Here is a 25,847-nt window from a genome sequence, read left to right as displayed (position 1 = left end):
CAGGTGTGCGCTACCTTGCCCAGCCTTTTGTATTTCTTAAAATAAATCTTTATGAAGAGCAAATGCCTTTAATGTTGATGAAAAAGAAAATCTTTATGAGTTTATAAATTTACTTCCTCTATTGTAAGCTACAGATCCTATAACATAAAAAAACCACACTTTCAAACATTGTAAAATGTTATAATTCTCAGTGAATCCAGCATAATTATTTATTTTCCTGAAAATTACATGAAAACATTACTTTTGTTTTTCCAAGAGCCCAGTTATCGAGACCAGCTTTTTCCAAAATGGTGGCACAGGTGTCAGGGCTCATGGGGGGCTGCTCGCTCGACTTGTAGCAGAGAACGTGGTACCTTGGGATGGAAAAAAGGGCTGGTTAGTATTGCATAAAGTGCCAACATCTCTGTAGCCTGGTGGTTCCCCAACAACTTAGTGCAGGGGCTGAGGAACAGATGCCCCGACTTGATGCAGAGAAATCCCTTAGGCATCCTCAGAATGACTTTGGAGTAGACCAAATTCCAAACTGATGCAAACCCAGTCCAGTCCGTAGAAATCTGAGCATTGTGTTTTCACCTTTGTGATCCCCTTTCAAAACTTAACACTGTACTCCCCCGACAAGAACTCCACCACTCAAAAAAATTTAGCGGTTTTGTTTTTGTTTTTTGTTACATTTCTCTGGACACTAAAAAGTGCAGGGCTGCAGTGGCAGGAAGCAGAAGGAATTATTTTTCACATTCCAGTGTTAATAAAACTCTGGAAGCTGATCTTCAAATTGGGTGATGGAGCTTAGTTCCAGTGAAACTTCCCATCACTGTATACATGCCTTCCATCATTGTTTTTCCTTGAGGGACACTATGTCTCCTGCTAGAGTTTTTCTCTATTGGTTTAATCTATCCATAATCAAGGGGAGGAAAGAGGAAGGGCTAGGGCAGGAAAGAACTGATAGCAGGTCCTCAGGTTAAACCACAACGCTTATTGGGGAAGGGGATGAATTAAGGAAAGAAAATCCGCTTTACACTGGTCAATAATCTTGTGCAAAAAGACAGATTTCCAGAATTTTTAATACTCTCCTATTTTTAATTTATTGGTGCAAGATTAGCCTGAAAGTCCAGTGCAGCAAAGCAGCAAATTTGGTAGGTTTTGAATTTCAAAAGAGAGGCCCTGATATGTAGACGGCTGAGGTGGCGCGGTGACATGAAGAGCAGAGTTTCACCCTTGACTCATTATCTGTATAAACTTGGACACATCACAATTAAGTATCAATTTCCTCATCTAAAAATGAGTCCAGAGATAAAAATATCTGAAAAGAACATATTTCAACTTCGCTAAGTTTCACCTCATTAAATCTGCAATGAAGCAGCTTCTGTTAGGCTCCATGGAGAAGAATCCTGGCCTAGAATGGTATAGAATGAAGCGACCATAACTTTTGCTGTTTGCGCAAAAATCCCCAGGGAGTGCCTATTAGCCACTAAACCTGCTCACTTCAGGACTAACTCGCACATGTACGCATGGTGACCCAGTAGCAGCGACTCTGCATTCACAGCCTGTCCACCAAGTCCTGGTTTTACTTCCTTCCAGAACCAGCCAGGATCTCACAGTTCATCGCAGGAGCCACCCTTAGGCAGCCCTGGCACCTTTCCCACTCTCATTCGTTTGTCGTGCACTCTCTGCAAACATGCATGCCTGGACCTGCCAATCATCTACGTCTCTGTCCTCACGCCAGGCTTCAGAGCACAGCCAGAGAAAATCTGCACAGTCGGCTCCCTGTGGATGTGTGGATTCCTGACTCAGCCAGGCTCCCAAGAAAGCTCTGGATCCTGACCAGTGTCCAGGGCCATTTTCCTCTCTTCTTCCTCACAAAAGTGACTTAATTCCGTCCTGCTTTCTCCAAGTCTCCCAGCTGCCCCTGCCCTCCGTACCTCTCTCAGCAGATGAGCTTCTCTACTATATCACTGGAAGCCACCAGACACACAATTCATAGGCTTCTTCTCCAAATACAAATTCATTTGTCCACTATCATTTTTCCCTCCTCCTTCAAAGGAGATTTTCATCCTCTGCCTGTGTTCTAGAGGCCATCTCCTCCTCCTCTTCTGTATATTTTCAATCTCATTTCCCTCTTCTGGCTCCCTCCATTTACAAAATGGATATTTATTTGTTATTATAAAGCAAACACCTTAAGCCTCACTCATCTGTAATGATTCTGTTTCTCCCACTAGCTTTGCTGATAAGTTGAAAGATTATTTAAAATAATTGTCTTCACTTCCCATCACTCTCCAGCTCTGAGAATCTCATTTAATCACATAGCAACAAGGACTCTTATTTACTCGTATAGGATCCAGGAGTGGTGAAATCTAACAGGTCCTTTTACATCCTAATTGTAAGCGTTTTTTTCTGCAGCACTTGCTGTTATTGGCTGTTCTCTCTGTCTTGCTCTCTCCAAGGCTTACACCTAATGTGCCCTGCTTCTCCTCTTCCCTCTCGGTCTCTCTGCGTGCCCCATATTTAATGATTTAATGACTTGTTCCTTAAACGCTAGTGTTCTACAGTGTTCCATTTTTTTTCTGAGCTGTCCACAGGCATCTCATCTATATGCTTGGCTCCAATTATTCCTGTATGTGGTGATTCCTAAATCTACACCATCAACCCTAACTGTTGATATCAACTCTAAACACATTACTATGACTTCCTACTCTACATGCCCACCTGGTTATTGCACAGACACTTTAAACTCAGCAATATTCATCAGTTTTTCCTTCCTCTGCCATTTCCTGTCTCTGTGAATGATATCACCACTTTTTAAAAGGTACTTGAGCTAGAAATCTGTGTGCCAGCCTACTCTTCCCTATTCTTCACTCTATAGATCTAACAAGCTTAAAGTCTCTCTGGAATCCATTTGTTTCTCGCTATGCCTACTGCCATTACCTTAATTAAATACCTCGTCCCTTCTCACCTAGACTTTTGCAATTGCCTCCCAACCAGTTACCTCCACTGTCCCTCCCCTGCCCTGCCCCAGCCACTGTCCACAGCTCTGTATGAATTATCTTTTTTTAAATGAAAATCTGATCATGTCCTTTCCTGACTCGAAAAGTCTCTACGGATGTCCCAAGTTCTAAGCTGGGATGGCAAAATCAGGTGCTTTCAAAGTCTAGGCAGATACCATAAATATACGAGCCTGGGAGCAGTGGGAATGTAGGAGAGGGAAAGGTTACACCTGCTAAAAAGCATTGGCTTTAAGTTGTTTGCCACATATGATGACTAGCATGCAAGCTCCCTTCTGCCCTATATCCCTGTCTGCCTTTCCAGTCTCCTCTTTGCTATTTTCCATGGCATTCCGAGCTCTAGTCATGAAAGTTACTTAAAATTGTGCCGGAGGGCCATGTTTGCTCATGCTTCTATGCCTTTGTATGTGTTACTCATTATGCTTGCGCGTCCTTTCATCTCACTCCTAGTTTCCTTAAGGAAGACCTACTTTTTCAATATTCTAAAAACTCTCTTCGATGTGTCTTCAATTAACAGATTAACTGGAGTAACTGAAATTGTCTTTTCTTGTGTGAAACACACCAACTGAGGTCCGCTGCACACTTAAGGCTCAAGACTGGCAGTTCTCACTAGTGTGCCCGTGTGTGTTTGCTCTCACTGGATGAGCTGTGTTTGCTCCCAAACCTGTTTATGCCAGTTGTATTTGGTGTGATGTTATTCAAATAAATATCAGATTGAAATCTAAGTGAGGAAAGCCAGAGGATTGTTTCTACAAAACTGAATCAAATGCTTTGGTAAGACTTTATAAAGAAGTCTTGTAAAAAAACCATGAAATTAAACATGGATGAAGCAATTACAAAGCATTGAGGAAAATCATAAGAATCAAGAAATATTCAGTCCTGTGACTGTTTCACAAGTATCTTTAATAACTTGCTTCACTCCAAGAAATGTTAACTGGAAATCATAAATGAGAGATTACAGATAGTTTATGCAAGAAAGAGGCAATAAACTATGATTAATAGATGTGCACTCAAAGAAAAAAATTAAGCCTTTATCAAAAGGTTAAAAAGCAAACTTACATTGATGTTGTAAGTAAAAATATTTTTGGTGTGTTTTATGTATTACTTTTATTATTCTCTGCTTTATCAGAATTTCTAACACAATCTAAACCTTTATGCTCTCAGAGTATCTTGTTTATACTTTCATTAAAAATACCCAGTCCTCTTTCATTAATTTGAAAAATATTTGAGCACCTACTATTTATTTGCCAGGAACCCTTCTAGGTGCTTCAGAAGCACAGGATACCCCCACCCTTGCTGCCTGCAGCTGACTTTACATTGTATGATAATGCAGATTTTTAAAGTCCTGTTTACATAATGGGTCTGTGAGTTTCTTAATGTCAGGGGCTCATCCATTAATCTTTGGACTTTTAATCTTTCAATTAAGATTTTTAGTTCAAGGACTGGAACACAGTGGGTCCCTCAACTAAATGTTTGCTGAATGTATGACGTACTGTTGCTGGGACGTGTGGAAATAAATACTTAGGTAAGCCACATGTGCTTATGGAGGGCATCCCCTAGGCCACTATTGGTCACAGGTAATTTTGGGAGCTTGAGACTGAAACAAAAATAATAATAAAAATAATTACAGCTAATATGTATTGATGACACCTGGTTCTATCAATAAAATCCATATATATTATTTCTCCTAATACTTATAAACACATATATAAAGTAGATATTGTTATTATCATCCCTATTTGCAGCTAAGGGACATTGAAGCTTGAAGCTTATAGAACTCAAGTAACTTTGAATAAGGTCACAGACTGAGTAAGTGTCAGAGTTGGGATTCAAACCCGGTTTTGCTGACTTCAAAGCATGGTACTTATCTACTCCACCATACTACTGCCTTCAGTAAGTTCTGGTTGTATTAGAGCTCTGGTAGCCAAACCATTATGTACAGGTGCTTAGTGGGAAAATGGAGCCAAGTTAAGTGGCTGGCTTGTTAGTGTAAGGGTTCCTTTGAAATAGCTGCAGTAAAAACTCTGTCTTGGGCAAAATTCATGTTGTATATTTTTCCTTAAGACTCTTTCTTTCTTATAGAACAGAAGAATTTATCTACAACAGAACAAAGGGTCTGGGGAATTTTGCATCCTATGCAGAGGGTTAGCAGTTCTATTTACACCCCCACAGAATCTCTGAAAATTGTTCTGCCTTCCTGAGAGTCTATGCCAATTTGGATGACAACTTCCAAATTAGTGACGCAGAAAAGGTTTAGCCTTTTATTTCTGGAACTTCCTATATTCAGAATAGCTATTCACATGTTCTCTATACACTTAGTTTTATCCCCTTCTATTTATTGTGTAGTAATTTGCTATTCTGTAACAGCACAATAATTATAAATATATTTAAGAATTTATTCTCATTTCTGACATTTGAACTACAATATCATTAAGAAAATAGGTTTTATTCTGATTATGTTCTATATTGTAAAACTATGGTTATTTTTCAAGCTATAAGATTAGGCTGGTATTCAAGACTTTCTCTTCATAATTTTAACCCAACTGTTTTTTCATATTATCTTCTGTCACTTTACCAGTGCAATCCCCACTCTACCAATCCAATCCAACCCAAGTCCTGCTAGCTTTTGGCACACCAACCTGTACACCAAGAAAACTCCTGTTTTCTCCACAAGCCATACCCACCTTCAAGTACTAGTCTGAGTCCTTCTTATTTTTTATTTTTCATTTTTTTTTGAGATAGGGTCTTGCTCTGTCACCCAGGCTGGAGTGCAGTGGTATGATCAAGCCTCCTATAACCTTGAACTCCTGGGCTCAAGTGATCCTCCTGCCTCAGACTCCTGAGTAGCTAAGACTACAGGCATGAGCCACCATACCCAGGTGACTAAAAAAGGTTTTTTGTTTTTTGTTTTTTTTTTCTTAGAGATGGGGTCTTGCTACATTGCCCAGGCTGGTCTCAAACTCCTGGCCTCAAATGATCCTTCTGCATTAGCTGAACACCTCTTCTTGATATCCTCTCTCATCAGCCTTCCTGGAGATGCTCTTCCTTCCCTTGAACTTTTACACTGGGTATATCATTCTCTTGGACTTGGCAGTTACTACTTCACATTGCTTGTTAACTTTCCATGTCTATGGCTGTGGTAATTCTAACTGGACTGTCCATTCTTGAAGATCAAGTCAGTTCTAAAATTTAGTACCTCCCACAGTGCTTAGCATGGTGTCTTATACATTAAAAAAATCACTGAAATTTAAGAGTACTTATATTAATATTACACTCATAATATCTATATTACTATTTAAACAAGTTAAAGATCTTTTTTTCTAAAACATGAAGTGCATGATAATAAGGTCAAATTTTAATTTTAATTTGAAATTTGAAACTCCTTTGTATCTAGTATTTTCAGTTTATCTGCTTTGATGAGCAGGATAGAGAATTTACCTATTAGCCAATAAAGAATTCCATTTTTTTATTTCTTAGTTTTGGTTATAAAATTGGGTCTGATCTGTAGGAAGTAAAGTCAATGATTAGCTGCTAACTAGATTTCGGGACTCTAAACTTGAGGTTTTAGTTTGTCTTAAACTACTATGAGGATTGGCCAATAAGAAAGTCACTATGTTTATGTAATGTTGATCTCCATCATGAGAAAGGTAGTAGAGTTTTCTTGATTTCAAAGCATTCCAAATAAATAATCCCAAGTCTCTAAAGAAAAACAAAATCAAGAACTACCACAAATTTGCTGAATGTATAAAAGTTAGCAGAAATAATCAGAATTCTCATCACATTTAGAAAGAGTCTTGATTATTCCAAATAAAAGAATGGCTGATAAAATGCATACAATTTTTGGGAGGAGGGGAGGAAACTTAGAAATCAAGTTTGGTGTACAATCACAAAACAAGGTTGCGTTTTTTTCTTAATAGTAATTTATATGCTTTGAAAAAGGGTGAAGAATGTTATAAATGGGACTTCCTCTGGGTTTCACCTGAAAATTTTAATAGACTTCATCTTTAAAAATTGAAATTTCATTATGTTTAATGACCAATAGAAATTATAGAACCAAAAAAATAAAAAATACGGGCTTTAAAATATTAAATATATAAGATATTGAAACTTTATATTACTACCTATGTATTACTCAATAAAATATATTTATTATATAGCTCAATTTATTTCATGTTAATCTCAAATATTAAAAGGAACTCCTTGGCTGGGCACGGTGGTTCACACCTGTAATCCTAGCACTTTGGGAGGCCAAGACGGGCGGATCACGAGGTCTGGAGTTCGAGACCATCCTGGCTAACACGGTGAAACCCCGTCTCTACTAAAAATACAAAAAAACTTAGCTGAGTGTGGTGGCGGGTGCCTGTAGTCCCAGCAACTCGGGAGGCTGAGGCAGGAGAATGGTGTGAACCATGGAAGCAGAGCTTGCAATGAGCTGAGATTGTACCACTGCACTCCAGCCTGGGCCACAGAGCTAGACTCCGTCTCAAAAAAAAAAAAAAAAAAAAAAAATTCCTTATACCAATGGATTCTTTTTTAAAAAATTCATATTAGCTTTTTAAATTGACAAATAAGCCTAATTGTTTCATCTTCCAAATCACCGTTAGAGACAGTATCTCATTTGATCATTATAAGGATCCTATCAGGTAGTTATAGCAGATTTGGTAGGTGAGTAAAGTGAGGTTAGGGTTATAAGCCAGGGTTTCTCAGCCTCAGCACTGTTGAGATTTGGGGCTGGATAATTCTTTGTTGTGGGGAGGCTATCCTGTAAATTGTAGAATGCCTGTTAACAGCATTCCCAGGCCTCTACCCACTAGAGGTCAGTAGCATCCCCCCACGCCCCTCCACCACACAGGATGTGACAACCAGAAATGTCTCCAGACATTGTCAAGTGTCTTTTGAGGGGCAAAATCTCTCCCAGCTGAGAATCAGTGCTATGGGCCCACAGTCACATAGCAAGTGGCTGAGCTAGGGTGAAAACCCAGATTCTCCAACTCCTCAGTACAGAAAGAAGCTCAGGCCTCTGGATCATGCTGCCTATACCACATAGTACCAACCATCTGTCCAGAGTCTTTCAGCCTCAGTTAATAGCTATCTTCTTTTTTCAACACATAATCATTTGCATGAACAAAATGCCTCCCTCCTAGACCTCTAGATATTTTTTCATATTATGTTTCTTATAATTCTTCTAAATAATTTTTATATAAACTGCACAATAGAAACTGAAAAATAAATCCACATACCGCTTTATAAAATTAGCAAAAAGTATCCGATGGGAGAATCCTAGCCTTCGAATTCTTGCTGTTTCCAGAATTCCTGTGTACCGAAGCTGCAGCAGAACTTTCTCTTTGTCATATTTTCTTGCCTGACGCTCATTATTTGGTTTGATGCAACGGACGAAATGAGGTTGGCCCACCACCATTTTAGACAACAAATCCATCAGGGAATACTATGATACACAACAAAAATAAATTTCCCAATGTAGCATACAAAAACGTATGAGCTTGTAGGCCTTTCTTTTTACTACAAGAATAACATTCAAAAAAATGAATGTTATAAATGCTCCCACTAGTCACAGCAAATGGAGGAAAATCTGTTTTAATGAACATTTTATTTATAGTATAGTTCTAAAAATACAGATTTACTTACAAAAATGTAGAGGCAATAACTAGAAATTTAGCTATTAAAAGTTTGCTTATAAACCATTAAGGCAACTATAATTAACAGATAAAATTATTTTTGATGTAGTTTGTAAGCAATTATATACTCTTAGGCTAACTTGCCAAATTATAATATTACACAATCTGGTTAATCTTGCTTATATATTAATTTCCTTGTCCAACTCTCTCTTTATGGAAGGTAAAAAAGGGAATACTTTACAACACACATTGGAGCTTATTGGAGGATAAAGGGTGGGAGGAGGGAGAGGATCAGGAAAAACAACTAATGGGTACTGGGCTTAATACCTGCGTGATGAAATAATCTGTTTAACAAACCTCCATGACACAACTTCACCTATGTAACCAAACTGCACATACCCCTGAACTTAAAACACAATAAAAAAAAAAAGGGAACACCTTAATCCCTGTTAGGATCATCTCTTAGTTTAAAATAAGGACAGAAAAGTTAATAGCCTTTAATATGTAGGAAGTAGATATAAGCAAAGTTAAATCCAATTAAATATTTTCATCAGTTCTAATTTGATAATTTTCTTATTTATTTTTGGAGAATTTTAAAAATTCACATAGATATGAAACTATTTTCTATACCAATACCTTATTAAAACAGTAGCCAATTACTAGACAAGTAAGTATAACATATTAGGATAATCAACTAAAAGTGGAATCCCAGAAAACGAGAATCTCAAAGACCAGGATCACATTTATTGGCGAGGTAAGTATGGACACAAATAGCAATTGATGGCTGGATCTCAATTAGTGCTGGAAATGTAAGAGCCTACAGTCACAAAGCCAGTGCAAAACAAATGCTGAAACTGGCAACCGACAAAGCTCTGAAGTTGCATGGCTTCCTTTTGGGCACTGAGGCTCAGATGTGATCTTTTCAAACAGCTGGGCCTGTCACTTTGGAGCCTTTTTCATTACATTTATCTGTAAGTCATCATTCCTTTACTCATGCAAACATCTGCCAGGTACTGGTGGTACAGGGGTGATACTCTGAGCAGGAGCTTCCTGCAATTTAGGTGCTGGTTTTTCTGAGGGAAAAAGCATAGTGTTACACTGTGTCCAGTCTTCTCTGCAGAATGAAAAATAGCTTTAAAAACACACTTCACGTTGTGTAGAATTATCTTCTATCATTTCTCACTTCAGCCTGAAGATTAAAAAGATTTCACGAACTAACCTGGTTTAAACATACATACAGCGTTTGATGCCAACAACAGTGGTATGATAATGGCCTTGGGTAACTCACTTAAAAATAGGAAACCTGGCTGTAAATACATTCAGTGATTCACCTGAGCTGCATTTCTGATGTAAAGTGAAATGTATCCGCAGCAAACATCAGGTATTAAGCATATAAATGTACTAGGCACTACTCAAAGATGATTAAGTATACACTATCTTCTATGAGCTTAGGACTTAAAAATATTTAGTAAAGATATTCATATATTTTTTAAAGAATTTTACGTTTCTGCTAGAGAGCTGGATATATTCACTGAACACTTAAATTTAATCTAATTTCCTCCACCTCCTCCACATTAAATTATATAAGTAATAACTCCAAGTTTTAGTGGTATTTTCTTCATTTTCATTGGATGGTTAATAGGTTTTTATCAGAATAGGTAAACAAGAACTGGAACCAATAATAAGGGAAGGGTTATGTAGAGCACAGAGGAAAAAAAAGGACTTGCTTTTTTCTTTTCTCTTATATTGCCCAAGGAAGGAAGGTCGCCTTGATCCTATGCTAAGCACACTCCCTTAAGCATGTTACCACATCTTCCTGATGACTCTTCTCCTCGCCCCATTCCTACACGGGCTCTATTTTCCTTTTGAGGTTTTTAGCTCTATACAAGAAGGGTTATATGAAATGGAGATGGATGCTCAGCCTTGCCCTATCTGTCTATTCTAAAATCATTCAGGAGGGGGAAGGAGAATTGGTAGTTACCATAGCATTGAGGTAAAAATCCGTTTAGGTTTAATTCTAGTGGAAATGCATTCTGTTCTACGGACAAATTTTAATCAAGGTATAGACTTTCATTAAGATTGACCTGGGATACGGCCAGGCACGGTGGCTTACGTCTGTAATCCCAGCACTTTGGGAGGCCAAGGCGGGCAGATCACGAGGTTAGGAGATCGAGACCATCCTGGCTAACACGGTGAAACCTTGTCTCTACTAAAAATACAAAAAATTAGCCGGGTGTGGTGGCAGGCGCCTGTAGTTCCAGCTACTTGGGAGGCTGAGGCAGGAGAATGGCGTGAACCCAGGAGGTGGAGCTTGCAGTGAGCCGAGATTGCACCATTGCACACCAGCCTGGGCAAAAGAGTGAGATCCCGTCTCAAAAAAAAAAAAAAAAAAAAAAAAAAAAAGATTGACCTGGGATACAATAATTTCCCAGGTAGAATGTAGAAACAAACCAATCCACAGATTTTGAAGGTAGATGCTAACATATCCTGTATCTAACAACAGTAAATGGAATACAATATTCTCTTCTGCTAGTGTTACTGGCTTTTGATCTATAACCCATTTAGACTAAATAGCACCCCTAAGCACAATACATCACAGTTTAATATCTTACTCTAAAATATGATGCAACTGTTTGTGTTTTCATGTTGGTTGTCTCTCTGGCATGACGCGTGGCTTCTCCAGTGTCGCCCTAAAGAGACCGAGGAAAACAGTGATGCTTTGGTATCTATTGTACTTTATTATCTACAGAGACCATGTGGCATTTTCCTTCGGGCTATCTTAATTTATGCATTCAAATATGTAAAACAGCAAAATGTTGATGTTCTTCCCTTACGTAATTGTTTGTCAGTCTCATTGGAATTTTAATTGGTCTTATGTAGACTGTGAATATCTCTCACCTTCACTAGTACATTTTTAGTTGGTCTTAGTGTAACACTTAAAACTAGCTAAAAAAGGGCTGGGCACGGTAACTCACGCCTGTAATCCCAGCACTTTGGGAGTCCAAGGCAGGCGGATCATTTGAGGTCAGGAGTTCAAGACCAGCCTGGCCAACATGGTGAAATCCCGTCTCTATTAAAAATACAAAAATTAGCCGGGTGTGGTGGGTGCCTGTAATCCCAGCTACTCGGGAGGCTGAGGCAGGAGAATCACTTGAGCCCAGGAGGCAGAGGTTGCAGTAAGCTGAGATCATGCCACTGCACTCCAGTCTGGGTAACAGAGTGAAACCCCAGTCTCAAAAACAAACAAACAAACAAAGAAACACAAAAACTCCCCCCAAAAACTAGCTAAAAAAGAGTTGGAAATATTAATATATCAGAAATGCATGATTATTTTAGCCCCTAGCAGTAACAAGAACAAAACATACACATCTGTTCAAACAGAAAAGCAAGATCAAAGGGAGAAAAGCTAAGAAAAAACTGTTGACTTTGAGAAGCATACAAATATCGCCATCGTACCAGTTAGATTCTTAGACTCACTACCAAGGAAAAAAGCATTTTCTTACCTTTGCCAGGTTGATTAATTTTTCTGAAGTCCTCATTTGATAGTTTATAACGTTTTGAGTTTTAGAATGTGGTAGATTACCTATGAGAATGTAGAAAAATGTAATATACCTTTTAGAATCCTTAATGTCTAGATGAGTTTTCCCATTTACTTAAATGTTAAAATAAGCATTGTTAATCCTGCAATATTCATAATCACATGCTTGGTTAACTATTTATGGAGGAACTCAGGAATAAAAAATTATGTAAAAATGTACAACAAATTTTAAATTCAGAAAAAAACCTTTGAGCTTGGAAAACAGAAAAGGCAGAGGTAAGTGTTGGGTTTCCGTTGAATTGCTAGAAGACTTGAGATGACTATGATTGAGGGAGCAGTTTGCTTCTTATTTTTTTGTGTGATAAATGGCATCTGAGATTTTCTTTAACATAGGCTAAGCTTTACAATAGGCTTGAAAGATCATATGGATCAGTAATTTGCATGAGGTGGTTATAAGCAAATCAACTATAGTTGGAGGCAATGGCCTTTTTCAGTCTAACTTTCAGAAATATGTGCTTCATTCTAAGGACCACATGAATGCACACAATCCAAAGCAGTGAAAAAATTATGGCCCGAGAAGCCAGAAAGACTTGGCTTTGAATCTCAGGTATAGTACTTAAACTGTGTTGCCTTTGGGTCATTTACTTAGTCTCTGATCTGCACCCAGAATCCATAAAATGGGAATAATGGTGATTACCTCACAGAGTTTTGATGATAATATGTCTGGCACATGGAAGGCCCCTGAAATGCAATTCACTTTCACAGCTTTCTCACCCCCACCAGGCACAAGGAACCAACCAACCCACAATCCAAGAGTTTATTATCCTAATAGTAATGGGCAAAATATCTTCAAAATGCAGTACCAATTCAGAATGATCATTTCTTGTCTCTCTTCTTCTTTTAGGTGATAAACAGAGGCTGAATGTTTTTGGCAAATCTTTCCCATTCTTTATGGTTGCAAAAGGCTGGCCTAAGATGGTGCAGGAAGGAATCATGTTGGGGATGTGCCTGGCAGTGCATCTGCTCTGCCTCCTCTCCAGGGGAGGGGCTGAGACGGGTGTGTGCAACAGTTTCCATGCTAGGCTTGCCCTGCACACTGCCCTGTTCACTTTTCAAATGTGAAACTTACTGACTACAGCAGAGTGGACAGAGACAGCAACAGATGATCTTTAGAATGGCAGTTTCAGGAATTTTGCTTAAATTTATTTATGTAGATCAATGGCAACTAAAATTTAGCATAGACTTTAATTTCAGAAAATGTGTCCATTTTGGTTTTTATGGTTCACCTAACGAACAAGCTTGTGATAAACCCAACTAAAAACGCGAGCTGCAAGGAACTGTGGTGCACTTTCCCCTAGAAATGGCTGAACTATAGGTCATATGTGAAGTCATATATACTAAAGGCCATGGTTATTTTAGAATCTTGAAGACAGCATAATATAGAACTGAATAACTCTAATTCTAACATTTTCCATTGGGAAACCTTGGGAAAGCTGCTCAACACTTTCAAGCCTTAATGTCTTATTTGTAAAAAGTAGTACCTCCTTATTGTGTTGTCATTAGGAGTAATCGAAGGTGCTTAGCACGGTGCCTAGCACATAACAGATAACAAAGTTGTCTATGATTATTATTACATGTTTGCACATCTGGGTGAATATAAAATCCATATGTCTTTGCTATCTCTGAGGTTCTGAGTTTATTGAAACATACTTGACTATTAAGTTTTCTCTTCTCCCTGGCCACCCAGACACTGTTCTGCTGATAGCCAAGCAACACAACATAGTATTTAGAACCTGGCTACATATTTTATAAGGTGAAAAACATGGAGTTAGATGCATAGATGCTGTTGGTGTATATGGAAAGGGATGGCAATTGTTAAAGTCAAAAGTAATGACTTTTGCTTCTGGGTCAGATAAAGTAACAGGCTAAATTAACCTTCCCCAAACAACTAAAAAGACATACAAAATGGAAAACAGGTTTCAAACATTGTGCATCAAGCAGTGTAAGGATGCTGATCCCTAAGAGAGGGAAGACAAATGGGGTGAGCCCTTTGATTGTGCCAGCTTTCTGCCCGGAGAGGTGTCAGCCTGAAATGCAGGGAGTGAGGGAACTCAGGTAAAGCCTGGGAAAAGAGCCGATATAACCAATAGAAAACAAGTGGCAAGATGATAAGAGTCAAATCCAACCATATCATTAATCACATTAAATGTAAATCGTCTAATCATCTCAATTGAAAGGCAGAGATTGTCAGACTGGATTAAAAAAAACAAGACCCAACTATGTGCTGTTTAGAAAAACCCTACTTTGAATATAAAGAAAAAAAATAAGTTGAAATTAAGAGTACGGAAAAAGATATGCCATTCACTCACTAATCATAAGAAAGCTGGAGCCTCTATATTAATATCAGGCAAAGTAGATTTCAGAACAAACAATGCTGCCAAGGATGAAAAGGGTCATTACATAATAACAAAGGAGTCTATCCATCAAGAAGACATAACAATTTTAAATGTTTATGTACCTAATAATATAGCTTAAGAATACATGAGCAAAAACTGAAAAAAAAGAGAGGCAAATCGACAGCTATAGTCAAATATTTAAAAATCCCTCTCTCAGTAATTGATAGAACCAGGAGAGAGAAAAACAGTAAGAATACAGAAGACGTAACCAATACTCTCAATAAAGCAGACCTAATTGACATTTACAGAACATTTCATCCAACAACCAGCAGAATAAACAGTATTTTCAAGTGCAAATGAAAATAAAATAAGATATAATATTATGGGTCTTAAAACATATCTCTTAAAACTTACAGCAAATGCAAGGATGTATTATGGTCGGGTGGAGTTAAATGGATTAAATAATACAACGTATGCTCTCTGAACACTATAAAGTTAAATTAGAAGCCCATAAATAATATTTGGAAAATCTCACCATATTTGGAAACCTTATAAACTCTAATAAATAACCCATATAAGTGCTGATACTAGAAGAATGTCTTCTTAAATCAATGATCTAAGTTTTACCTTAGAAATTAAAAAAAGGAAACAAAATAAGACACAAAGTGAGCAGAAAAAGAAAACAACAAAGATAAATGAGAAAGAAAAAGAGAATGAAATAGAAACAAAACCAATAAAAAAAATCAATGAAACCATTTGAGAAGATTAATAAAATTAATACATGTCTAGGAAATATATCAAGAATAAAATGAGAGAAGACACAAATTACCAGTGTCGCTTATGAGAGAGCTGACATAACTTCAGGATCTACAGATATTAAAAGGATAGTAAGAAAATGTTATAATCAACTGTGTCAATAAATTTGACTATGTAGATGAAATAAATTTCTTAAAAGACACAATCTACTAAAACTCACTCAAAAATTAGATAACTCAAACAGCTTTATGTTTATTAAACAAATTGAATTTGTAGTTGAAAATCTCACAAAACATCCTTCAGGCCCCGTTGGCTTCACTGGTGAATTCTACAAGGCAACTTAGGAAGAAATAATACTCATTCTACTATTCCTGAAAATCGAAGGAAAGGCAATACTACTCAATTTATTCTATGAGGCCAGCATTACTGTGATTCCAAAATCACAAAATAAAGCATAAGAAAACTATAGTGCAATATTCCTCAAAAACATAGATGCAAACATTCTTAAAACATGTTTGCAAACTGATTTCAGCAATATATAAAAAGTACCATGCATCATGACCATTTGAGGTTTTTCCCAGGAATGATTAAAAAAATCAGTCACTCACCATCTAACAGATGCAGCATTGTTCATAATAGCCAAGATATGATCAACCTAGTTGTCCATCAATGGATGATTGGATAAAGAAAATGTGGTGTCTACACACACATACACACACACACACACACACACACACACACGAATACTATTCAACATGGTTGAACCTGAAGGACACTATAAGTGAAATTAGTCAGTCACAAAAAGACAAATACTGGATGGAATTTGTGGAATCTAAAAAAGTTGATTTCATAGAGCTAGAGAGTGGAATAGTGGTTACTAGCAGTTGGGGTGGTTGCAGTGGGAGGAGGTGGGTTGGGGAGATGTTGGTCAAAGGATAGAAAGTGTCGGCTAGATAGGATAAATAAGTTCATAGCAATGTATTACATACTTGAAAATTGCTAAGATAGTAGATTTTAAGTGTTCTCACCACAAATAATTATATACAGTAATATATATGTTAATTATCTGGATTTCATTATTCTATAATGTACATATACTTCCAAATGTCATTTGTGTACAGTAAACACAATTTTAGCTGTCAATTAAAAAAAAATATAAGGGTAATCTATTCAATAGATGTGGAAAAAGCATTTAACAAAATACAGTATGCATGCCTGCTAAAAAAAAAATCAGGAAATTGGCCAGGTGCAGTGGCTCACACCTGTAATCCAAGCACTTTGGGAGGCCGAGGCAGGTGGATCACCTGAGGTCAGGGGCTCAATACCAGTTTGGCCAACATGGTGAAATCCCATCTCTACTAAAAATACAAAAATTAGCTGGGCATGGTGGTGTATGCCTGTAATCTTAGCTACTTGGGAGGCTGGAGTAGGGGAATCGCTTGAACTTGGGAGGTGGATGTTGCAGTGAGCCGAGATTGTGCCACTGCACTCTAGCCTGGGCAACAGTGTGAGACTCTGTCTCCAAACAAAAAACAAAAAACTAAAAACAAACAACAACAAAAACAACAACAAAACAACAACCACCAACAACAAAAATCACTCAGGAAATTAGGAATTAAAAAAAAAAGTAAAGTAACTTCTCCCCTGATAAAGGGCATCTATGAAAAAATCTACAGTTAACATTATACTCCATGGTGAAAGACTAAAAGACTAACTACTCTTTCGCCAAGATCAGGAAAAAGGCAAGAATGTTCACTCTTGCAACCTATCCTGTGTTCAACACTGGAGACTGCATTGGTGATTCTAGCCAGTACAACCAAGAAAAAAGAAGTCAAAAGGAAATATATTGGAAAAGAACAGGCAAAACCCTTTCTTTTCCAATATGACATGATCATCTGTGAAGAAAATCCTTTGGAATTAACAAAAAAAGCTACTCTGATAAATGAGCTTAGGAAGGTTGCAGGGCAAAAAATCAATATACAAAAATCAATTAGATTTCATATACTGGCAAAATTCAGAATTTCAGTTAAAAATTACCATTTATAATCACATAAAAATGTGATACACTAGCAGATAATTTGACAAAGGATGTGCAAGACTTGTACACTGAAAACTACAAAATATTGCTGAAAGAAATTAAGGGAGACTTAAATAAATGGAGAGCTAGACTGTGCCGATTGGAAGATTTAATATTGGGAAGATACCAAATCTCCCATTATTGATCTATAATTTCAGTGCATTCCAATCAAAATCCAACCAGGATTTTTGGTAGAAATTGAGAAGCTCATTCTAAAACGTATATGGAAAAGCAAACAAATTATAATTACCTAAACAAGCCTGAATAAGAACAAAGTCAGGCTAACTTGTACTGCCTGATTTCAGGACTTTATAGAAAGTTACACTAGTCAGAAGTGTGCATTAGCCTAAAGATAGATACATATCAATGACACACAATAAAGAGTCCAGAAATAGACCTATTCATTAGTCAACTGAGTTTTCAAGGAGTGTCAAAGCAATTCAATGGGGAAAGAACAATCTCTTCAACAAATGGTGATAGAACAGGAAGGAGTGGAGGAAAGGATTTTATAAAGGGTCATGAAGAAACCTCATTTGTGAGTGATGAGTATGTTCACTATTAATCATGGTGATAGTTTTACAGGTGCTTATATATGTCAAAAACTCATCAAATTTTACTGTTTAAATATGTGCTGTTTCTTGTATTTCAGTTATACTTCAATAAAATTATGAAACAAGAAATGCAGAGAACAACTTTAAACTCCAGTAAAGAAAAACAACCCAAACTGTATTTTTTCTACTTACAGCAAATGCAAGGATGTATTATGGTTGGGTGGAACAAAGACATGCCCAGTTTTAATCAAGAAGAGAGCCCACCAAACTTTTGGAACCTCAAAGAATCATCCAAAAGCTGCCCACTCCCGATTTGCGCAGGTAATTCTGAACTCTGGAGGTCAGTATACTCTTGTAGTGAGTAGCTAGAATAGCACTACTATGGTGAGTGCTGCAAACACTTACCTTTAACGAAAAACTAGCTTATTTATATTCATTTTTATATTTTCTTCAGATGATCTGGGGCAGAGGATATTAACATATGAATATTTAGTGAGCCAAAAACAAACTCACATGAAAAATTAAGGATGAAATTCGTGAAAAGCACAGAGATAGAAACTATTTGATTGGGCTTGAGAAAACTTACAGGTAAGGAAAATTGCCTTACCTGTTTTGGTCAGAGGGTGGTTGACTAGTTGCCTAATTACACTGTTGTCGGATGACCTCAAAAGTAGCACAATATCAGTTGGAAGAGTGTCTCTGTTTTTGGCTAAGAATCCACTTGCATTATAGAGGACCTGTTGATACAGTATGCTATAATTATCACAATCAATGTCATTGTCATCCTCCTCCTCCTCCTCACCATCATCATCATCATTATCAACAGATACTCATTATGAGCTTACTCTATGTTCATCAACAGGGATACAAACATTTACTAAGGTAGCCCCTTATAATCTGTGTCTCACTGATTTTATTTGGGTTGAAATGACCAAAGAGGTTGGATTCCTCTCATTTATTATGTTGGGATTTGGTATGTTTCTTTTCTCTATTTGGAGGGATGGAGCAGCATAAAGGAAGCATATTGAGCCACAAAAGCATTCCTATTTCTATGATACTGATCCACCTGTATTGAATTGGCCATGATAGATTTTTATCTCAGTAGTAGTGTGATTTAAATACACTGTGGCTTTTTGTGTTTCTGGCACTTCTAAATAATGCTATTACTTAAAAAAAAGGTTTAGAGATGAGGTTTTGCTATGTTACCAAGGGTGGTCTTGAACTCCTGAGCTCCAGTGATCCTCCCACCTTGGCCTCCCAAAGTGCTAGGATTACAGACATGAGCCACCATGCCTGGCCAATTTTATGACTTTTTCAAGATCAATGTAATCCAAAGATTTTTGTGGAATGATCCAATATAGTATTTGTTACGGGTCAAATTGTGTTTTTCCAAAATTCAGATGCTGAAGATGTAAACTTTCACTGTGACTATATTTGGAGACAGGGCCTTTATGGAGGTAATTAATGATAAATAGGGTATAAGAGTAAGACCCTACACCAATAAGACTTGTGTTCTTATAAGAGCGGGAAGAGGAACCAGGGATATCTCTCCCCACTCCCTACGCTCACATAGCAAAGGCCATGCGGGGACACCTTGAGAAGGGAGCCATCTTCAAGCCAGGAAGAGAGGCCTCCCAGATGCTAACCCTTCTCGGAGCACCTTGATCTGTCAGCCTCCAAAACTGTCAAAAAAAAAAAAAAAAATGTCTGTTGTTTAAGTCATGCAGCCTGTGATATTTTTGTTATGGCAGCCCGAGCAGACTAATAGATTGTTAAAATCTAATTGTTAAAAACAACTAGATAAAATGATCATAGGCAATTTTTTTTTTTTTTATTTGAGACATAGTCTCACTCTGTTGCCCAGACTGGAGTGCAGTGGCGCGATCTTGGCTCACTGCAACCTTCACCTCCTGGGCTCAAGCAATTCTCTGGTCTCAGCCTCCCAAGTAGCTGGGACTACAGGTTCACACAATTCTTAATGGATGTTTAAAACAGGCTTTATTTGGAAAATGATATGCTAAGAATCATTAGGCTATAAACTAATGATTTAAGGTATACTTTAAAAATGATGAAAGTCTGTGGGATGTTGACAGACATACGGAGGTTGCCAAGCAGACTAGAATGCTTTAAGTTCTGTGTAATTTTATTTTTATGTATTTCTCATTTGATACATTCTTTCTTGATCTGAATGTCCTCTTTGTCCTCCCATATTTATGACATCATTGTGAAGGAATGACCTGTCATTCTCTGCAGAAGGAAGGAAAGAGAGCGTCCTCTGGGTCTAGGACAACATATCTGAGGTTCGTTCTGGTGTGGAAATGTGTTTCTGTCAATGTAGAGACATTTCCTCCTCTAACTGCATTGTAATCCATCCATCTGGCTTAGCTCAGTTATCTGACTGTATCTCTAGCCTGGCACCTTCTCTTCTTGAAAGGGAGGAGGGACAAAGAGTACAGTAGAGAGAGAATCATCTAAAGTCTGAAAAGGGCAGTTTATACCAAAGGTCCTCAGGCATTGTTAAAAGAAGGAAACAAATAGGTAACTATTGCTAGCTAATCTCACCCAAGGATTCTTTCAGTTTTGTGTCTTTTCTTTCTTGTTTTTTCTTAGTTACTGAAAAACAATTCCTCTAGAAAAACTATAACGTTATGATTCTTAAACTAAGAGAAAGACTTTTCTTTTAACCTCTTCAGCATAGATGCCAGCAGCGCGCGCCCTGGAGTGGGTGTGGCCTCCATAGTGAGTGGCTGGCAAAGGACAGGATCAATCACAGGACATCAGAGGGCATAATTAGGGCCAGTGGGAGTGGAAACAGACAGCTATGACATTATTATTACCTATAAACATTTTGGGCCATAATTTTTATGTCCATCCTATTATTCATTAAAAGGCTAAAGAGAAACCCAGTCATAATTCTTAAGAGTTCTTACCTTTCCTGCATAATGGTGAATTCCAAAACTAAGTTCCAATCTTTTGGGTCTCCAGAAGTACTGTGATTTCAGGTTACCTTCAAATTTTTCTGTAGAAAAATACTGAACTCATATATCAAGCATGTATGAGATTCTCAAAAGATACTGTGAGAATCATTTACCATAAAAAGGACAATGTGCAGCGAACAAAGAAAATTTTACATAGCTAATATATGCAGATTTGGAATAGAATTATATATGGTAAAGTAAACTCAAGATCATTAATTTCTACCATTACATTATGATTTAGGGCATCAGTCCTCAAGCCATGTCATGCATCAGAGTCACCTCGAGGGTTTTTATTTTTTGAGAGGCAGTTTCGCTCTTGTTGCCCAGGCTGGAGTGCAATGGTGTGATCTCGGCTCACTGCAACCTCTGCCACCTGGGTTCAAGCGATTCTCCTGCCTCAGCCTCCCGAGTAGCTGGGATTGCAGGCGCCCACCACCAGGCCTGGCTAATTTTTTGTATTTTTAAAGTAGAGACAGGCTTTTGCCATGTTGGCCAGGCTGGTCTCAAACTCCTGACCTCAGGTGATCCACCTGCGTCAGCCTCCCAAAGTGCTGGGATTACAAGTGTGGGCCACTGCGCCCGGCTGAGGGTTTGTTATAACACAGGTTGCTGGGCCCCAACCACAGAGTTTCTGACTCAGTAGGTTTGGGGTGGGATCCAATAATTCACATTTCTAACAAGTTCTCAGGTGATGCTGATGCTCCTGGGCGGGAGACCACATTTTGAGAACCACTGGTACAGAGCAAGTGAACTACTTGAGACTGACCAAAGAGGTTTGTAAAACACAGTGTCATGTCAAGCCATGAGCCTAAAAATCTAGTGTTTTTGCTCTCTTTTCTACTTATAGAGCTGTAAATTATTATTGATTACATGAGAAATAAAACATGATCTTAAAGGCAGCTAAATTTCTATAACAATTTTACCACCTTCAGAGAACTTGTCCTAGAAGGATCATTTGATCTAAAAATCAAGTGACTGCTGTGAAATGATTTTTCCCACCACTTTGGGGTCAATTTATTTTCCATCTAGTATTGTCCAATTCAAGGAGAGATTTAAGCCAATCAGTGAGTCGGAAAGAAGAGACATCACAGACCTAATGGTAAGAAAGAGGCTCTGCATGTCACCCAAAGTAAATGACAGAAAGATGTGAATCCACATTTTCTGCAAGTATTTCTCATACAGAATAAATACCTCTTATAATCAGGGAATACAATGTTCTGTGTTTAAAACATTTTTTTTCAGATATCTGAAGAATCTAGTTTTTTGTTTTTTTTTTTAATTTAAGGAGTAAGACACTTTCATTTTAACCAGCTTGAATGGTGATCTTTTAAAATGTATTATACACATCTCTGCCTTCTCAGACACAAAAAATAGATTTAATCTTACTGTGATGACTTAGGATTATCATGAACATTTATTAATGTACGGTAACTTAGAGGTTATTAAGTATTTGAAGCGATTTGCCTCTATTAAATAAATGAATAGAACAGAACATCACAGATTAATTTATTTCCTACCTGTTAACTATCTCTTTTCAATTACAGAGCTATCCTTCTGCCCTGCTCACTAATTTCTAATTTTGGGCTGGAAAATTTCTAAGGTCATTTATAACCTGTGATTCTATGGTTGAACTTCACCATAAAATAAGCAGAAGTCCAATATTTAAACTTGCTTAATTTATCACTAAATATTTTACCCTATCATAAACATGCACTGGTCCAGGTATTAAATCCAAAGGCTCTTCTTTAAATTAAAATATGCAGGCTTTATGATAGCTATTTTCTCCCAGATAATTTAAAGCCATTTAAAAATATCATTCAGAATGACATGACTCTATTCATAAAACCATGCAGACACACTGGACTGAAAACTCACCTACAAGAGTCTGGTCAGTGGCCTTGGGAAATCTACTTTCTTCATCAAGTAGGGAAAGTAAACCCATTGGCTTTTGCAGAAACATATCTAAGAGGGGCCGGTTATCCTCATATTCAATAACTCTAGCATCCACATCTTCATTTAGGTATTCATTCTATAACAAAGACAAAACTACTTAAAACTGTGAATAATATATAGCTTGATAGTAATTACCTAAAATTTTACTTTACACATATTAAAATAAATTGCTCCCTTCGACTTTTTTTTTTTTTTTTTTTTTTATGGAGTCTCGCTCTGTCGTCCAGGCTAGAGTGTCATGATCTAGGCTCACTGCAACCTCTGCCTCCCATGTTCAAGCAATTCTCCTGCCTCAGCTTCCTGAGTAGCTGGGATTACAGGTGCGCACCACTACGCCCAGCTAATTTTTGTGTTTTTAGTAGAGATGGGGTTTCACCATGATGGCCAGGCTGGTCTCAAACTCCTGACCACAAGTGATCCACCCGCCTCGACCTCCCAAAGTGCTGGGATTACAGGCATGAGCCACCGTGCCCAGCCTGAACTTGCTCTTAAACTGAGAGTATCATTTTATTTTTCTCTCCTCAGAGCTGCTTGTTCCTTAAAGTCAGAACTGATTATACTCAGGGTAGTAATAACAGAAGCTCTAGTCTCCATACTAGAATTATGGACATCCTAAGTTTTCAAGATGTAGGAAAATATGTTGTTAATGAGAAGTAACAAAATTATGTTCCAGACTTTACAGAATATTTAACTAGATACATCTTAGAGGTATATTTTCCCCACTGAATCTCTCAAGCACATGTATATAACTTTTCAATCATAATTCCAGCAGACAGCAGAGGGTTACAGAAACAACCAGTGGATTGAGTACCAAAGACACATAGTTTCATCTCTGGGCTCTGCCACTTGACAAGCCACAAAATCCTTTGGAATTTCCTTACTCTATAAACATCTATTTTCTAATCTATTAAATGGGGGTAACAAACCCCATTTTACAAAGTAATAACATATGGCATATTAATAATAATTTGCTGTTGAGTATAGTGTAATATAAGATGTGTATAATAGAAACAATGAACCACAGATAATTACTGTAGGGGTAAGGTACCAGCACAGCATAGGTACCCATGATCTACTTTACAAAAGGGACATGAAGGCTTGTGCCCAGTCGGCTTCTATGACTCTGTCTTCACACTGTCCCCAGCCCAGTGCTGAAGTCTGTCAGACAGAGTACATGCGTGACCTCTGAACTATGACATGCAGCCATGCTTGCATGTGGGGGAGTCACCGCTTCTCAGACGATAAGCAACCATTCCTGGTAAGTGTATGAATCAATCACTGACGCGGGTGGAACACTCTGTGACATTCCCATGTTTAAATTACAGACCATCTTCATTGTTATTTTAATATATGCTTTAATTCATTGAATACCGAAGGCACTATAGTGGGTGACAGAGAAGTTTAAAACGAGCTCCTGGCCCTCCACAGAGTTCAAATATAATTCGAGTAATAATGCAAGGTAACATATGATGGATAATTACGATGTATAATGTACTACAATAGTAAAGAGAAAGAAAAATTTCTGGGAACATCTGCAATGTAGCCAGTGGCAGGTGGGACATTTTGATAAGCTAGAGCTTTTAATCACTACGGTAGGGGCCTTATGAAGCTGAAATTTCATTTCAAAGGTGTCACCAGGAAAAATAAATGTATATTTTTAAATAAAGTGAAATCTAATTCACAAAAATGAGAAGAATAGATGGTCTAAAAGGTGGAGAACCTAAAAGGCATTTAGCTTATCCAGTATATGAAAATGAAAATGATGACTTGAAGTTTCACAGCTTTTGTGTTTGAAGGTAACCTTGGGAGAAGTGAGTAGACCTAGAATTATTTTACTGTTAGACACATCATGCTCACAGCATATTATAGTTTAAATGGCAACTGCAAAGTTCAAAACAACTTTTGTCTGTTTTATATAGAAAGTACACGAGGTTAAGGTCTAAACTAATGCATTTGTCATTTCTATTTGCCTGTGTCAAAATCCACTGATTGTTTCTGTGGCGGGTCACACAGAGCAGAGATGAGTGGCGTGGAAAACAATGGGCTCCCCTTCAAGACACTTGTTAGTATTAGGAACTTCAGGCAAACCAATGCAGAAAAAAACGCTATTACTCAGAATTTATAAAATACTTTTAGCAAAATTATAATGCCTAAAATAATTATGTATTATATAGCAGTTATGATCCCAAAATGCTTAGTTGTTTTCAAGCATATGTGGAGAAACAAAGCTCCTATTTCTTCAGAAAGTCCTCTGCTCTGCCCTGTACATTAAAAATATATTTAGGGACCAGCACGGTGGCTCATGCCTGTAATCCCAGCACTTTGGGAGGCTTAGGTGGGCGGATCATGAAGTCAGGAGATCGAGACCATCCTGGCTAACACATGGAAACCTTGTCTCTACTAAAAATACAAAACATTAGCCAGGTGTGGTGGCGGGTGCCTGGAGCCCCAGCTACTCAGGAGGCTGAGGCAGGAGAATGGCGTGAACCCGGGAGGCGGAGGTTGCAGTGAGCTGAGATCGCGCCACTGCACTCCAGCCTGGGCTACAGAGTGAGACTTCGTCTCAGAAAACAAAAACCAAAAAACAAACAAACAAACAAATATACATTTAAAGCAGAAGGTGAGCAGAGTTATTAACTGTGTTAAAGCTGAAGTGTTTAGTCAATACAATTCCTACTCTCTTCAGACTTTCTGAGTTCCCTTTTGAAAATAGGTGATTATATATCTATTTTCTTCAGGAAAATCAGAAGATTTAGATGTTAGGAAATCTTAGGAAATCCCACACCTGGGTAAAGTTGTCCCTTGTTTTTCTTCTTTCTTCTTTTCTTCTTCTTCTTCTTCCTCCTCCTTCTTCTTCTTCTTCCTCCTTCTTCTTCTTCTTCTTCTTCTTCTTCTTCTTCTTCTTCTTCTTCTTCTTCTTCTTCTTCTTCTTCTTCTTCTTCTTTTCTTCTTCTTCTTCTTCT

General features: G+C 37.7%; 1 protein-coding gene across 5 annotated transcripts in view; it reads right to left on the bottom strand.

Moving 5' to 3' along the window:
• MYO3A (myosin IIIA) overlaps positions 1-25,847 on the bottom strand; it is a 272,505-nt gene that overhangs the window by 45,888 nt on the left and 200,770 nt on the right. For all 5 annotated transcript variants that reach the window (XM_065520424.1, XM_045399709.2, XM_065520426.1 and 2 more), the window contains 7 exons: positions 22,807-22,960; positions 20,884-20,972; positions 18,561-18,690; positions 12,139-12,218; positions 11,248-11,325; positions 8,240-8,445; positions 242-353 (listed from right to left, as the gene is read on the bottom strand). In XM_065520424.1, coding sequence (XP_065376496.1) covers positions 242-353; positions 8,240-8,445; positions 11,248-11,325; positions 12,139-12,218; positions 18,561-18,690; positions 20,884-20,972; positions 22,807-22,960 — 849 coding nt within the window. The remainder of the gene's footprint in view (positions 1-241; positions 354-8,239; positions 8,446-11,247; positions 11,326-12,138; positions 12,219-18,560; positions 18,691-20,883; positions 20,973-22,806; positions 22,961-25,847) is intronic.

This window comes from Macaca fascicularis, chromosome 9 (genome assembly GCF_037993035.2).
Source record: "Macaca fascicularis isolate 582-1 chromosome 9, T2T-MFA8v1.1".
NCBI classification, from domain to species: Eukaryota; Metazoa; Chordata; class Mammalia; order Primates; family Cercopithecidae; genus Macaca; species Macaca fascicularis.
Note: the sequence above shows the minus strand (reverse complement) of the source record. Positions and strands in the feature narration are given on the sequence as shown.